This window comes from Mustela nigripes, chromosome 3, assembly GCF_022355385.1.
Source record: "Mustela nigripes isolate SB6536 chromosome 3, MUSNIG.SB6536, whole genome shotgun sequence".
Lineage (NCBI taxonomy): Eukaryota > Metazoa > Chordata > Mammalia > Carnivora > Mustelidae > Mustela > Mustela nigripes.
In genome coordinates, this window is record NC_081559.1 from 56,843,135 (window position 1) to 56,859,696 (window position 16,562).

General features: G+C 40.8%; 1 protein-coding gene across 5 annotated transcripts in view; it reads right to left on the reverse strand.

The window, feature by feature from the left end:
• The window catches only part of RBMS1 (RNA binding motif single stranded interacting protein 1), a 209,689-nt gene extending 196,480 nt beyond the window's left edge, over positions 1–13,209 (reverse strand). The window contains exon 1 of one of the 5 annotated variants that reach the window (XM_059394057.1): positions 12,650–13,209. In XM_059394057.1, the coding sequence (XP_059250040.1) occupies positions 12,650–12,724 (75 nt within the window). In that variant the 5' untranslated portion in view covers positions 12,725–13,209. The remainder of the gene's footprint in view (positions 1–12,649) is intronic. The other 4 variants (XM_059394056.1, XM_059394059.1, XM_059394061.1 and 1 more) reach the window with 4 other exon arrangements.
• Positions 13,210–16,562: the final 3,353 nt, after the last annotated feature.

Here is a 16,562-nt window from a genome sequence, read left to right on the forward strand (position 1 = left end):
TATTTAAATTTGGAAGACATCAAATTCTCCCAAAATTAACATATAGATTTCATTAAGCCCATTCCAATAAAAATCCTATTATTTCTTTTTCATGGAAACTGACAAGCTGATTCTCAAATCTATTAAGACCTAGAATAGTTAAGACCACTTTGAAGAACAGACACTTAACATATTGCAATAGTAATTATGACCCTATAGTACAGACACATGATCCACGTAGAATCACACGGAAAGTCTGGAAAAAGAAACATGTAAATGTGGTCACTTGAGTTACAATAAAGGCCACACTGAAATCCAAAGGGGAAAATGAAAATGTCTTCTTAATAAATGATGCTGGATCAACTAGATTACTAGATATTCATGGGGGAAACAGACTAAAAATGAACTTGACCCTGTCCACACCAAACACAAAAAGACAGATGTAAGGCTGCTGGTTACTGTTGGGGAGTAAAAACTGGGGCAGTACATGAGGATGCTTTTCCGGTGCTGGAATGTTACATAGAGACCTGGGGGGCCATCCCATGAGTGCATTAATCTCTATATTTAAAATCTGTGTCTTATACACATGCTCTAACTCAATAAAAATTTAAATAAACACACAAGTAAAAGAAATTATCCCACTGTGCTCCATGATGGCCCAAATCATGTCTTATTCACATGTTTGCACCTTCCAGGGCACCCTCCACAAGGCCTGCTCAGTGTTTGTTGCATTTAATTAAATTTGCCAGGTAGCTCCAACTCTGTGATCTTAAGGAGAGGATTTGGCTACAATAGGTCTGAGTTGTGATAGCAGAACTATAGCTGTGTGCTTTCTGCAGGGCGGACTCATTTTAAATTCCCAATGTATTCATATTTAAAATATCTGCCCCCCCCCAAATTTTCAATTTGCATATTGAAAATCAGCCCCATTTTCAGGGTTTAACAAGATTCACATCAAAAAGGCAAAGGAAGAAAAACAAAGAAAGGTGCTGCCATGTGGCACCCTAGCCAGCAGATGTTCACTGGGCCCAGACACACAGATTACTATCACAATGTACTTATCTGAACATGCTATCGTCAGACCATACAGCCAAATCAAATTCTGAAGGCTCAAAGGATGTGCACTGGGAGAACATCCTGTACTCTGCAGCATGAACTTAAATTCTGTGACAGAGACAGAAGGGTACACAAGAACACCGCAGATCACCCACTGTCATTTTAAATCCTATTTATACAGTAAGAGAGAATCTGTTCTTTAAGAAAGCAATCAAAATCAACGTGTAAGATTTCTGCTATTAAAATGAAAACCTGCGGAACGATGACCAAAAAAGAAACATACTTTCCCCCCACCCCAGTCTTCAGCAAATTAGATAACACACAATACTCTTGTGATTATTTTTAGATAAAGAACCATTTCGTGAAATATTTATGAAACAGAAGAGGCTAGTTATATGTGATTTTAAATATTAGTTTGGGTGAAGAAAAATGTAAACAGCTTACCATTTCACTGCATCATATTTAAATTCAAATCTCATTAGCAGTACGCATGTGTCATCAAAATACTTTCTATTATGCTAATTACGTTCTCTTTTGTTCAAAGTATTACATCATGTCTGCACTTCTCTAACTACATTTATACATTGCCAAATAAAATTTTATTTTAAATTTCCATATAAAATTGGATAAGGAATCAGAAAGAAAATCTGATTCAAAGAGGCAATTGTAGTTAGCAAATTCTTAATTATAATCTATGGCATTAAGAGGTAGTAAAGTTTTGTTTTGTTCTGTTCTGTGTTTTTTAGTCAAATGAAGTCAGACACACTTGGTTCCTGATTTGGGCTGACTGCAGGGGGAAGAGCTTATAGGCAACAGTCACCCCAGCCGACGGACCACTAGCACAGCACACACACCTGTAGCTGGTCAGCAGTCAGTCCAGAGCGACATGGCTCTTAGAGTGCAGGAAGAAAAATTGGGGGCAGGAGTCGGGGAGAAGGGAAAAGAAGGAGGGAGGAGGGGAAAAGGAAAAGAGAGTGGGAACACACTCTGAGATTGCCCAAACCCACACACTTTATCCTCACGCATTTTCATTTTGCACACCCTTGGGTTTTGTCTAGCTCTCCACTCGAGTCAAGCCACAATCCAGAAACAAAATACAGGGTCCATGGTCTGCCTCCTTCTCTTAAGCACCAACTGGTTCTGTTTTGACTTCCTCTCAGGGTAGAATTCTTAACATCTTAACATGTGCTCCACAGGCTGCCTTGGTAAAAGTTTGAGGTGAAGGGGAAGGTGCCGCCATCAGATTCCTAAGGTCTGGAGTTCCCCTAGGAGTTATGAGCCACTGTTGGACCAGGACTAGATGAAAATAAGAGAAGTGCTGGAACTGGACAGTTTGTTCTTTGTAGTTTTGTTTCATTGTTATTTCCAGCCTTAGAATCTATTTGCTTGATTTGATGTTCAATGAGAGCAAGGAAAGCTGGAATGCTCTAATAACCGAGCCAGTGATGAACAAGGGATGAAAAGCACTACTAGAAAGCTTTGGACAGCATTTTTTAAAGTGAAATTATTGGCTGGACCTGGGGGGCCATTACAGGAAAACAGGTGAGCAGGAAACTAGTCTCCTAGGGAGTGAGGAATGAGGAGGGCTCCCAGGGCGTCACTGGACATCACCAGCCACACCTCCCAACTCTTCTGGAAACCCAGTCCCCAGTCCTAGAAGCTTATAAAGCCCTGCTGAAGGACTGCCTCTCAGGTGAGTTAGGAAAACCTACCCATTTCCCTGAAGGGGGCAAAGATGGGTTCCTGGAACCTGGAATTCCAACTCTGATACTCACACTTTCCCCTCACCCAAACATTGCCCAGCACAGTGCTCTGTGCTACGATGTGATTAGCATGGAACAACTATCTATGAATTCTAAAATGGGCTACTTTTACAGGCTCTTAAAGGTTGGTTGGGAACCCTATCATTAAGAGTAATAACTTATGGGGGCGCCTGGGTGGCTCAGTTGGTAAAGCCTCTGCCTTCTGCTCAGGTCAGGGTCCCAGGATCCTGGGACCCAGCCCAGCACAGTATCAGGCTACCTGCTCAGCAGGGAGCCTGCTTCTCCCTCTCCCCTCCCCCTGCTGTGTTCCCTCTCAAACTCTCTCTCTGTCAAATAAATAAGTAAATAAATAAAAAATTTTAAGAATAACAATTTATGTATGAAATATATTAGATGAGTTTCAAGTTCTAGAGAATTGATGAGTGAACTTTTGAGAACAAACTTGAAAACAATTCACTTGTAAGTTAAGTTATTCCCAACCACTGAACAAATCACATAGACCTCTAGAAAAATATCACCTGCCAGCTACAGAACTTTTGCTGTAGAATATTTTCTGGTAGGGGCGCCTGGGTGGCTCAGTTGGTTAAGCAGCGGTCTTCAGCTCAGGTCATGATGCCAGGGTCCTGGGATAGAGCCCCACATTGGGCTCCCTGCTCAGTGGGGAGCTTGCTTCTTCCTCTCCTGCCTACTTGTACTCCCCCTCTATCTCTTTTCAAATAAATGAATAAAATCTTTAAAGAAAAAAAAATTTTTTTTCTGGTAGACACTCTTTTAGGGTTGTTTAAATAAAAGTGTGCAAATAATCAGGTGGAATGAAACCTAAGAAGAGGTTACAATTAGGAACTTTTTTTTCTTAAGGCTTCCATCTTTAAAACAATGAAATTAATCAAAGTTGCACTTTGAAGGAGGCAAAGAAGGTTCTGGGAACAAATCAATTAGTGACCTGAAAATTAAAACAAGCACTTTTTTTTTAAACTAATGTTTGTATTGGTCAAAAGCCCGTTTAGTGACAAATCTAAAAGCTATTGAGAAGACAAAGATAAAGTTGATGATAGTACAAATTTCTAATATAATTTACTTTTGCCTACAACCAAATATTTTATCTGAATCTTTATTTTATAAGCTGTTATTGCTGGGGCACCTGGGTAGCTCAGTTGGTTAAGTGACTGACTCTTGATTTCAGCTCAAGATCCTCAGATCAAGCCCCACCTCAGGATCGCTCAACCAGGAGTATGCTTCTCTTCCTCTCCCTTTACCACTCCCCAACCTCCAGCATGGGCATGTGCGAACGCTGGCTCTCGTGTGTTCTCTCTCTTGCTCTCTTAAATAAATAAATATATCTTAAAAAAAAAAAAAAAAGTATAAGCTGCTATTATTACTCTATAGGCAGGGAAGGGCTGAGAAATTCTCCAGTACAAATACACTGCCAATTGCAACTCTCAAAATCACCGTGTTTAAAAAGTGTTAAATAGGGGAAATAGTAGAGTGTTAGTTGAGGAACTCAAGTATCATCAAAATACAAGTTTAAAATCTGAAATTCATTTTTGGCAACTTTTATCCTCCCCTCCCCCCACCAACCCGAAAAGAAACTTAAGAGCACTATTTCATGACGTATCCATCCAATTCTGCCCATTTTAAATAGAAAATTTTTCAACTGATTAAAAAAAACAAAACAAAACTAGTTATCACCTAAAATGGGGCCACACACTTGCAGAGCTCGGAAAATGATGCAGTTTTCCTACAAGATCAGTAAAAATGACTCGTGATATCTATGAAACGATTGAGTTTTGCTGCACAAAACCTTTCCCTGAAATCACTCCTCATCTGGGATGAAGCCCGGTAGCACCTGCTGTTCAATAAGCAGCCAAAAGGGTGGGTTCCCCGTCCCCCCATGAGGCAAACAGAGGACAATGTGATTCTTGAAGGACTCAGTTTCATTTGCAGAGACGAAGAAAGCTTTTTTCTGAAATAGAGCTAGAGAATGACCAAATGAAAAGAATAAATAGTTATATCTATGAAAGATCATGAATAATAAAAAATCTGCTATCATTTGAAGAAATAGCAGGTCGCACCAGTCGCATGATCAACACGTAGATGACAAGCACATGATGATGTAATTAGTAGCATAACAAAACTCTAGACGTTTCCTCCCTTTGCCCTGAGCAAGCCTAATAAATTAGAAGAAATAAACATCATTTCAAATGGTTCAAAACAGTAAGAGTAAAATTCTGTATAACCATTATGTCATTAGTTAAGCATTATATTCTCAGCCTGACACAACCTGAATAGGTTGGCTTAGTAGCACATTTATAAGCATAAAACTTGAAAAATAATAATGTAAAACAAGGTAATTGAATACGAAACTCTGACGTGAAGGAATTAAGCTTAAGTACCAAAACAAAAAAGTGTTATTCTGTAAAAGTCTAAGTACTCCTAAGAGGATTAAAAGGGGCAAAAAATACAAAACAATGCTGATTATAAATTCAAGAAATTTTCACTAATTAATCTAAAGCCCCAATTTCTTTCTCAAATTCCCAGGTTTACTGTGGCCTTTATTTGCCCTTTACTTTTTCTCACAAAACACACGGCAGAGTTTTTAACCCCACCGATGCCAATTTTCGTGATTTCTTTGTCACTCAGACCCCTGGTGTGCTGTCTTCCTGGGTGTATGCTTTTGTAAATATTTTTCTTCACTTATGTCTTGTATGGCGTCTATTTTGTCTTTCCTGGTAGCTGGTGAGATGCTGGAGAGCAAGGACCAGATACACACTCCATAACCTTTTCCAATTTAAAGTGCAAAGAACGGTGCTCTGGGATCACTCAGGAAATACAACCAATTCGTTAGTATTTCAGCCCTTCCTGAACTTTCATGAACCTCAGCAATTTTTCAACAAGCTTAAAACTTAACCTAATTCTAGAATACAGAATACAGATGTTCCAGCCAACGTTGAAATCATCCACCAGACATCGTGTTTACGGTACCAGAATTAAAAACAAGTTAACTGTTCGTATTAGCATCTGATCTCACTTGTAGGATTTTTAGGATTTCATATTTGTCATCTAGAAAACTGTTCTCCATCCTCTAAAATGACAAAGGTATCCATTTAAGAATTAGCTAAAAGCAACGTATGGAGAAGGACAGTGTTCAGTTCTGCATGTTTTCTTTCCCAGGAGGTCTAAGTGTGGATTCTTTCCCCTCCCCTTTTTGTCTCTCTCTCTCTTTCACCATCTTTGACACACTTCTTTCCAGTGCTTATTTGAAAAATTAAAGTAGTCATATAATTAAGTTAAGGGTAAAAAAATCATTAAGAGAAAGCAAGGAATTCAGCTAAGGGAGATAAATATTCAGTTTATTTTTGGCTTAGCCATCACCACCCCTTTTACATTTCCCTTGCTATTAAGAAATGTTTAGGGGCAGGGCACCTGGGTGGCTCAGGGGGTTAAAGCCTCTGCCTTCAGCTCAGGTCATGATCCCAGGGTTCTGGGATCGAGCCCCCTGCTCGGTGGAGAGCCTGCTCCCCTTCCTCTCTCTCTCTGCCTACCTGTGATCTCTGTCTGTCAAATAAATAAATAAAATCTTAAAAAAAAAAAAAAGGCAGAAATGTTTAGGGGTGCCTCGGTAGCTCAGTCGGTTAAACCCCTGACTCTTGATTTCAGCTCAAGTCACGATCTCAAGATCCTCAGATCGAGCCCCACATCAGGCTCCAGACTCCAGCTCTGCACTCCGCACTCAGCAAGGAGTCTCCTCTCTCTCTTCCTCACCCTCTGCCTGCCCCCCCACCCCCACTCCTGTGCTCGTTCCTGTGCTCTCTCTCTCTCTCAAATAAATATTTTTTTAAAAAAAGAAAGAAATGTTTAGTTTCTATTACCAAATTTGTTTGTGTGTGCTCAAATTTGCATGTATGTTTCACACACCTGATTCTAAGGAGACCTTTTGTTGTGTATCATCATCTGGCCAAGCTCCCACTGTTAAGTCTGTAGCATCCAAGTGCTGCCTCTCCTGAGGCATGGACAGTTTCCATCAGGTCTTACTATTTATCTTTAAAATAACAGAACAGAGAAACCACAACATTTAAAATAATTCTACATAAAATCTCCACATCCAATATTCAATTTTGAATATATATGGTTTGATTTTACACCAAATATATGGCACTGCATTTAAATCACTCACGTATCATTACTACATTTTTTTGACTAAAGCTATGGCACACTGAATACAGTATTTCCACGTAAGAGCAACTTCATATGGTTCTGCTTATTCCTCTAATGCCAACAAATGTCATCTTTAGGGTTATGCAACAGCCAGTAATTGAGAGATAACTAATTTTGAACACCTCAGTGCTAGTTTAATTTTTTTTTAAAGGTTTTATGTATTTGTTTGACAGAGACACAGCGAGAAAGGGAACACAAGCAGGGGGAGTGGGAGAAACAGGCTTTCCACCGAGCAGGGAGTCCGATGCGGGGCTCGATCCCAGAACCCCAGGATCAGGACCTGAGGCAAAGGCAGATGCTCAACCAACTGAGCCACACAGGTGCCCCTCAGTGCTAGTTTATATTTTAGTTGTTATCCATCAAATGAATAAATATTTTCATCGAAATACACTTTTTTTAAAAAAGCCATTTTCTTGAAAACTGAGCAGGAAAAAGTTTGAATTGTGTTGGTGGGGGCCAACACCCCACCAGGAAGCAAGGACCAGGCTGAGTCACCGGTTCATCATGTGTAACGGTTCCCCCCTCAGTGTAATACTATGAGATTTTTTTTCTGGCACCACATGCTTTAATGAAGAGTATACAAAAAGGTACTTTTTGTAAATTACGCACTGACGCATTAATATGTGATTCCTCTTAGGGATCTTGTTCAATTCATAAAACAGCTTAAAGTTGTCACAATAGGGGCAAAATAAATCAAAACACAAATCAAATTATAGTAAGATTTCCATAGAAAATTAAACTGGATCATCAATTTTGGTCTACAATTTTTTCCCCTGGCCTAAAAAGATTTTGCATGTACCTATTCTGAATAATAATAGTCACTAACAAGCATTTATTTAGCACCTACTATTCTGTGGATCAGACAAGAAACCAGGGAAGTGTTGATATCCCTTGCAGAGAGATACACAGTGGGATAGGAGACCATGCTTGGGAAGAATAAATGTTAGTGAACTGAGCATCCAATAAAAAACAAACTAGACAAAAAATTCCTCATCCTCAAAAAGAGTGAACAATATTTAAGTGTCCATATGACTTTACTAAGCACCTATTCTTCCATTCTATGTGTCCCTCAGGTGATTTTTATTGGTTAAGTAGACATGGGGAAAATATTTTATTTTCTGAAAACCCTCTTTTTAATAAAAATAAAAGGAAGAAAGACCCCTTTGTCTTTAACTAGAACCCATAACTTAAAATTTCAGTACTCATTAAATAAGCTGGGGTAATTTTCAAGTTCCAATAAACCATTAACCAAAATACAAAGTCTGAGCAATATATCAGTAAAGTTATTTTTTTTTTCTTGAAACTGTATTACATGGAAATTGCCTATATTGGAACTTAAATTTAAAACTAAGATTGCCAATCACATAGGTCTATCTAGTTATACTAATACTAAATGATTGAAAATTCTCCTACTTCTCTTCACTTATCTTTTCCTACTTTTTTCTAGTAGCTCAAGATTTAGCTTCCAACATATAAAAATGTAATAGATGCTATGGGAAATCCAAAAGAAAGAGCTATTTGAAGGGAAGAATGCTACAATATTGCATTATAATGAATCTTCATTTTAACCATCCAATGACCTTGAGTCTTCCAATACCACTTCTAGATAGCCACGCGAACCCACTCACTGAAGGAACCAAGGTACATTCAAGGTGTAAAATATTGCATGGCTGTTTTGATATATTTAAGCAAACTTTATTCACTGTATAAATGCAGTCACTCTACCCTAAGTCTTAAAGTCATGTCTCTGTATAACCCGACCATCTTAATATACTCAGTAGCTCTATGTACCAAATCATAACCTCTAATTTCTACAGAAACTGATGGACACAATATCCCTATGGTCACTAAGGTAAAAGTTAAGGAATTCCATAAAATGTTAATGCACACAAAAATTCAATTCAGAAAAACTACTTTGTTCTAGTAGCCTTCATCAATACAATCCCAAATTATACCACTCATTATTTTTCACATTTTGAAACTTAGGTTCAAATTCGTTCTTTAGTATACACTTATACAAAAATAGCTTTAAAAGAAACTTTTGGTTTAGAACATTTCATAAATACTGTTTATGCATAAAAATTTTTACAGCAGGCTTTGAATATGGTATATTTTATAGAAATATCTTTTGATAACTATGAAGAAAGATCACAAATGTGTCAAATTGCATCAGTTAGTACAAAATATTAGCTAAACATGTAAAGAACATTTTGTACTTCCTTTCTTCAAAAGAAATAGAGTAAGTATTTCAATTCCCATCTGTATTTGCACATATGCATTGGCAGTAATGTATATTGTAGTATCTTTGAAATAAACAGACCATAAGGGGTGCCGTTATACTAAGTGAAATTGATACAGCCAATGTTTGAAAATATGCACATACAGCTCTTTAGGTTAAATTATCAGATTTTTTTTTGTGTGTGTGTGTCACTGAAAAGTGGATACCAAATTTAATTTTGCATAATACAGCACAGGTCATTTATAATCAGAAAACCCTTTAGAATAGTATGTGCTTATGTTTACGAAGCTACATCAAACTCCCTCTTAGAATGAACGTGTCAGGTGATAAAGGGAGCCTGCTGTGATAAGACCACCCTGACAGAGGAACACAAAAACACCCAACAAGCATGTAAAATCGGGTTACTTGCAGTCTGTGTCACTCTACACTAAGATACGATGACAAAATTTCACAATCTCCTTTACTTTCCCTCATGTCCTGCCCTTCCACAGCATCCTCAGATTTACTTTATGTTTAATGCAGCTGTACTATTTTTCTAATGCTCTTCTCTTTCTGTCAAAGTCCAAAACATACTGATACAGTCATACACTGTACCCGGACTCCATAGATTCTTGTTGTTGTTAGCAAGTGTAGAAGCAACTAACATGTTTTTAATGGGGGAAAAGTACTAAATAAAATTTCCAAAACAGACTCCGATTGGATGATTAACTCAAGAAGAATTACTTGACAGAAGTTAATTTTGTAAGCTATGGTAACAAAACTCATTTCAAGTGCCATTTTAATTGGTGTGTATTCCTTCTGATGAAAAGAAATCCAATTCAGGCATTCTTTCTTGATTCAAAACCATCATATCCATCTCTCCATTACAGGTTTCAGTCAGGTATCACTTTGTAAACAACCACACCATTCCTCAGTTTTTGATATAGCTTCCAAACAGAAGTTTCAAAACAACTCTGACTAGCAAACACATCACTGTACTTTAAACAGACTGATGTTTTCTATCCCATGTATCAGGAAGTTTAAAAGACACAGCACTGAGGCAAGGATCATCACCATAGACACCAGTTTCTAAGTGAGACCATTAACTCTTGAGGTAGATTAGGTAACACTTGTTTCTAAAAACTAACTACAAATCAAACAAATTCTCTATTTTTTAAAAAATGACTCACACTATCCTGTTAGCAACAAATATGTCAGGGAGATAAAACAGAGCTCTAGGTGTTTCAAACTATGCTTACCTAAAATCTGCATCTAGTCACTTTACATTTTAGGAGATGCCCCTTTCTGAGATAATGAAGATTCTTTACAATAGGGAATTTAGGTTTAATTGTCGAACCTGAATACCATGTTATATAGGTCAAGTCAGTGTGTGTGTCTTTCTCCTGAAACAAAGAAATTCAAGAGTAATAGGATTTCAGATTTCATAGTAGAAACAGCAAGATATGTTTTGAGAATGTCATTTACTGTAACACAAATCAATATTAAATGCTTTATGCAGGAAGCACACTTTCAGAAAATGGGCCCTAAAGCTTTCTGGGCTCCGACCCTAATTACTGGAGCAGGCTCTCACCGTTTGTCTCTCTCTTCAATTATTTACGGGGCAAAAAGAGCCAAATGGCATTACATTAGCTATATTAAATGCTACATACTTGGTTTCTAACTTACTAATGGTACATAAAAATTACTAAGGTGAATGTGCCTGTAGAAACATGGCCCTTTTTCTTCTTCACCTGAGTGTACGTATTTATTATTCATACAGTTAAGTGTTGAATAGGCTGTCCTTTAGGCATACAATGCTGCATAATTTAAACAAGTACATTAAACATGTATGATATCTAAAAGGTAATGCATTGATTATACCTCAAAATTTCTTTGAACAACCTGTATTTACAATGTAGCTCACAAAAAAATCAGCACCTACCTTGGGTCCCTGGAAACAATATGTGGGGACCACACAGAAGTGTATACTGGGTATCCTCACTTGTATCATGGTGCTGCTTTCTGGCCACCCAAAGTAAGAAGAGAACTAGGGAGAGTGAAAAGGAGGCCCTTGATTGCTAGAAAATTTCTGGTCTGGGTGCTGACAAGTGTCCTTTTTTTAGGTGAGCAAATACAGAGCTATGCTGTAAGTACATCACACGGACCACACACACTGTAAGAAAGGAAAGCTTATCAAGATTGAATCATAGATCCTTTGCACCAGGCCAGCAGTGTCCTCTGCCAGCAAGGAAGACATGATTACAGCCCACGGAAGTAAGTTCAGGCGCTGCATCCCTACTTGATTCTTTTGTGATCTAGAAGGGCACCCGGAGTAGAGATAGAAGATGCAAATCACTGAAGAAAGCTGGTACATCCAACTCCAACCCTCCCAGATTATGAACGAAGCTTCCAAAGCAGTGAGACCCTCAGTCTTCATGGGCCCAATACATTTTATATACGTATATGTGCGTGTGTGTGTGTTTAATGCATTCGGAATGCCTCAGATCTTTCTGTAAAAATAAGGTAGGCCCACTAACAAGGTACCCAGGGTCCCTAGAAAGTCAGTTGCAGTTTGTAAGGCTACATGTCACCGGCTGTGTTACCTAAGAGTATGCCAAGGCCAGTTTTGAGAAGAACCACTGGAAATGGATCTGGGGTCAAAATACAGGGTAGTATTCTTCTAAAGTCACTTCTTTCTCTGCACTGAAATCTGCCCATTGTCCCTCCTTTGCAAAAGCTACCGGGAAGATTAAAAAGGACATCAATGAAGGGTGAGTGAACTTTGGCCACTTTTCCACCCAAAACACCGGCGTAAAAGTAGAAATCAGTAACCAGGTGAAGTGCCACACCGCACAAAGATCAAGGCGAGGGGCGGGCGCGGAAGGCTGGAGGCGGGGAAGAAAATGTTCCGTCCCGTCCCCCCCGCCCCCCGCCCAACCACCCCAGTCATCGCGCGCGCGGGAGGTAGAGGGGCGTCCCTGGGGGGCGGGAGGCCGCGCACCACTCCGAGGGTAGGCAAGAGTTAGGGCTCGCGGGGCGAGGCCCAGGAGAAGCGGTCGAAAAGCCGCGCCGCCCGCGGGTCCTGCCGCGGGGCTCCAAGCGTCCGCGGCCGAACCGCCAACGCTCGGCGAGGGGCGCCGCTCGGCCCAGCGACCCTCCCCGCCTCCCGGCCAGGAAGGGGCCGGCGGCTCTTTCCTGTCTAGTCTCTCCCCCCACGGCTTTCTGTAACCCGATCCCCGCACTCCGCTCCCCGGGCAGCCGCCGCCCCGCGCGCCTCCCCGCGCCACCCAGGCCAGCGCTATAGTTAGCAACCCTCCATCAACTCCGCCGGGGGTGGCGGGGGCTCGCCGCGCGCGCCCCTGTCCGGGCCAGACCCGCGCACGCCCCCGGCGCCCCCCGCCCCCCGACTCCCCTTTACCTTCGCTTGAAGATACTGGGGGTAGTAGTAGGTGGCGTACTGAGGGTACATCTGCTGTTTCCACACTTTGCCCATGAAGCTGGAAGGGAGCCTGCCGGGAGCCTGCCGTGCAGGGTCGCGGGCACTTTGGGGTTTCCAAGTCTCGATCTCTCCTGCCTCTCCCTTTCCGGCAGCGGCGGCGGCGGCGGCGGCGGCGGCGGCGGCTGCCGCTGCTCCACCTCCCAGCCCGGACCAGACGTCGTCGTCGTCGTCCTCCTCCTCTTTCTTCTCCTCCTCCTCCCAGGCAGAGAGAAAGACACTGCAGAGCGCAGAGGGCACCCCGGACAGGGCGCTCCCAAGGAGTTGCCTCCCGGAGCCCGACTGCTGCGAGGCTGACAAGGGCAGGCGCGCGGACCGCGCTCCGCTCCGGCGAGCAGGCAGAGCGGGGCTCGGAGGTGATCAGTGCAAGTGGAAAGTGCTGCTGCGGCGGCGGCGGCGGCTACGCTTGGTGCCAGGCGGCATCTGGGGTGGGTGCGCCCGATTGGGAGAGGGGAGAGGGGCTGGCGCGCCGAGGCGGTGGGGGGAAGGGCGCGCGGGGCGGGGCTTGGGCGCCGCGGAGCCCGGGACCCGCTGGAGGTGAGGGCTGAGTTTTAACCACTCCTCACCTCCAGGGCTCGCGGTTGGACGGGCGGAAACCCTGGGATCGCTTTGTGTTGGGGGTGGGGGCTGAGGGGCTGGGGGTGACTTGGGGGACCCAGCTTAAGAACTGCAAAGCGGACGAACACCTCGTTGTCTTTCCTGAGTTTTTTTTTTTTTTTTTCTTCTTAGTAAGGGGGAGGGGAAGTAAGGGGAAAGTGGAGAAAATTTGATCAATTTCTCACTTCCCCCGCCCAATGATTTTTTTTTTTTTTTTAAACAAGAGATCGAAAATGATTTAGTGCCCAACCACAAAGCTGGAGTCGGGACCTTTGGGTTCTGTTCCCCCCACCCCCAGGCCACAACACTAATTTTCTAGGTGACCTTGGGAGGTTAGTGTCCTTCGGTTTGGGTTTCCCAGATGTGAGAGGTGAAATCTTGCCCCCTGCGCAAGGGGAGGCAAGCTCTCTGAAACACACACACACACACACTCACGCCTCACAACAAACAGACGGATCCTTCTAAGGGGAGATGTCGCAAAGAGGCAGAATGTTATTATTAGAGGACACAATATAGACATCAGCTTTTCCCTGCCTCTTTCTAATGCTGCCAGACAGTCTGTCAACTCCCACTCAGGAGCAAGGAAACTCCCTGAGTTTAGAATATTTTAAGGCCATTTTGAAAGTCAGGCTGGCATATTGTTGCAGTGTGCTTCAGTGACATATAAAATCAATCTCTCTTTCTGCCTCTCTCCATTTCCTAATTGTCACAGTTATAGACAGCCCCAGACAGCCGTGGTCCAGTTCACTACGTAACTGGATATAATTTAATGGACTTAATTGGTCCCTGAAGCTGCCTGTAGAAGACTTTTATATTCTAGCTCCAAAAGAGATAATACCAAAATGTACAACAGAGTAAGTAAGAAATCACCTCCAAATTGGAGTTCTTGCACATCAAATAAAATGCAATAAAAAATTCACTTGTTATTAAATAGACCTTGATTATTGTTTTGTCATTTTGGTTTTCAAAGAGTCTGTTTACCTAGAGCACAAAAGGTAAATCAGACTAAAATCAAATGCCTGATTTTGTTAAGCAGTTATATTTTTATATGGTTACATTTCTAATTCAAAGCAGGTTAATAAGATACTTTAAGACAAAGAGACAGTGATGTGAGGCTCTTATAATCTTATATGATTTAGACAAATTTTAAGGTTATACATTTTAACAAAACAAAATAAATAAGTTCATATGAGAACATTTTGGATATGCCAGGAGACAAATCATGTTCTCTTAAAAAAAAAAAAAATTAACAGTTAGCCTATGTAAAATCCTATACAGAAACTCATATTTACTGAGCTTCTGCTATATGGTGGGCATTGTTGAGGTTGATGTAAATCTGAAGTTCAGCATGCTTCACTGTCTAGTGAGGGGGAGCTTTAAAGTTCCTTACATTGTTTCAAAGCAGGACCCTTTCATGTTTTTTGAGCAGAGAACTGACATGAACTAACTTGTGTTTTAGGAACCTGTGTTTGAAAGGCTTGAGGTGATAAGGGAAATTACCAAACTTAGACTGCTCTACTTTTTTCTGGATGATGAAAATCCAGCCTGTGTTAAAGAGCCCAGAAGCACACACACACAATTATGTAGACACTTGATTTATGACTGAATTGGTATTGCAGAGGAGTGGAGAAAGAATGAAGTTTTCCATAAATGATTCTCCGTCGGTTGGAAAAAATGAAAATTGAAATTTGAAATTGGAGCCCTGCCTCACAAAAGGGAAACAAAAGTGAATTAAAGTGAATTAAAGACCTAAATTAGAAAACAAAATGATAAAGGTGTTAGAAGATAATATAGGGGGGGGCACCTGGGTGGCTTAGTGGGCTAAACCTCTGCCTTTGGCTCAGGACATGATCTCAGGGTCCTGGGCTAGAGCCCTGAGCCCCACATCGGGGCTCTCTGCTCAATGGGGAGCCTGCTTCCCCCTCCTCCTCTACCTGACTCTCTGCTTAATTGAGATATCTCTCTCTCTCTCTCTGTCAAATAAATAAATAAATAATCTAAAAAAAAAAAAAGAAGAAGATAACATAGGGAAATATCTTTATACCTTGAGGTAGGGAGAAATTCCTTTAATAAGGTGACCAAGAGTGCAAGATTGATCAACTTGACTATATGAAAAATGAGAACACTTGTTCATCAAAGGATTCTATTAGGTGAAAGAGCAAGCCACAAAATAGTTATATCTAATCCATAAAACTATAAAAAGTTAATATACAGAATATACAAAGTACTCCTTGGAGTCAATAAGAAAAAGAGAAACAGCTTTTCAGAACATGAGCAAAAGTCCAATGCATATTTCACAGAGGAAGAAGCTCAAATGTTCCTATAACTTGTGAAAAGATGTCCACCCTTATTGATTACAAAGAAATGCAGGTTAAAATAATAATAAAACACCATTTCACGCTTACCAGATTGACAAAAAATAAGACCGAAAATATTAAGTGTTAGTTAGGTGAAGATGTGGAAGAGGGGGAAATCTTGAAAACTGGTTTCCAAAGAAAGCGTGAATTGGTATAACCACCACTTTAGAAAACAGTTTGGCATTGCCCAACATCATTTGCATGTATACTATGACACAGTAATTTTACATGTAGATACATACCCCAAAGAAAGTATTTATAAATGCACCAAGAGAAATATACTGAAATGTTCACAATATACTAAAAATTAAAATGTCTATCAACCATTGAATGGATAAAGAGGTTATGGTACATGCACACAATGGAACACTTTGTAGCAGTGAAAATGAATAAACTATAATTAAAAGCATCAACACATATCTTTGAAAAATTGATGTTGAGGGGCACCTGGGTGGCTCAATGGGTTAAAGCCTCTGCCTTCAGCTCAGGTCATGATCCCAGGGTCCTGGGATAGAGCCCCGCATTGGGGCGGGGGCTGCTCAGCGGAGAGCCTGCTTCCCTTCCTCTCTCTCTCTCTGTCTGCCTCTCTGCCTACTTGAGATCTCTGTCTGTCAAATAAATAAATAAAATCTTAAAAAAAAAAAAAAAAGAAAAATTGATGTTGAAGAAGCGAGTCAACGTAAAGCATCATTCCATTTGTATCAAATTCTGAAACAGAAAATAAACTAAATAGTATATTATGTAAGAATGGTGTATGAATAGTAAAACAAAAATTAAATAAAGAACAATAAATAGATATCAGAAAATTCAGAATAGTGGGTATTTCTGAGGGAGAAGAGTGAGATATTCAGGGAGGGCCCACAGGGGACTAATAGAAGTGG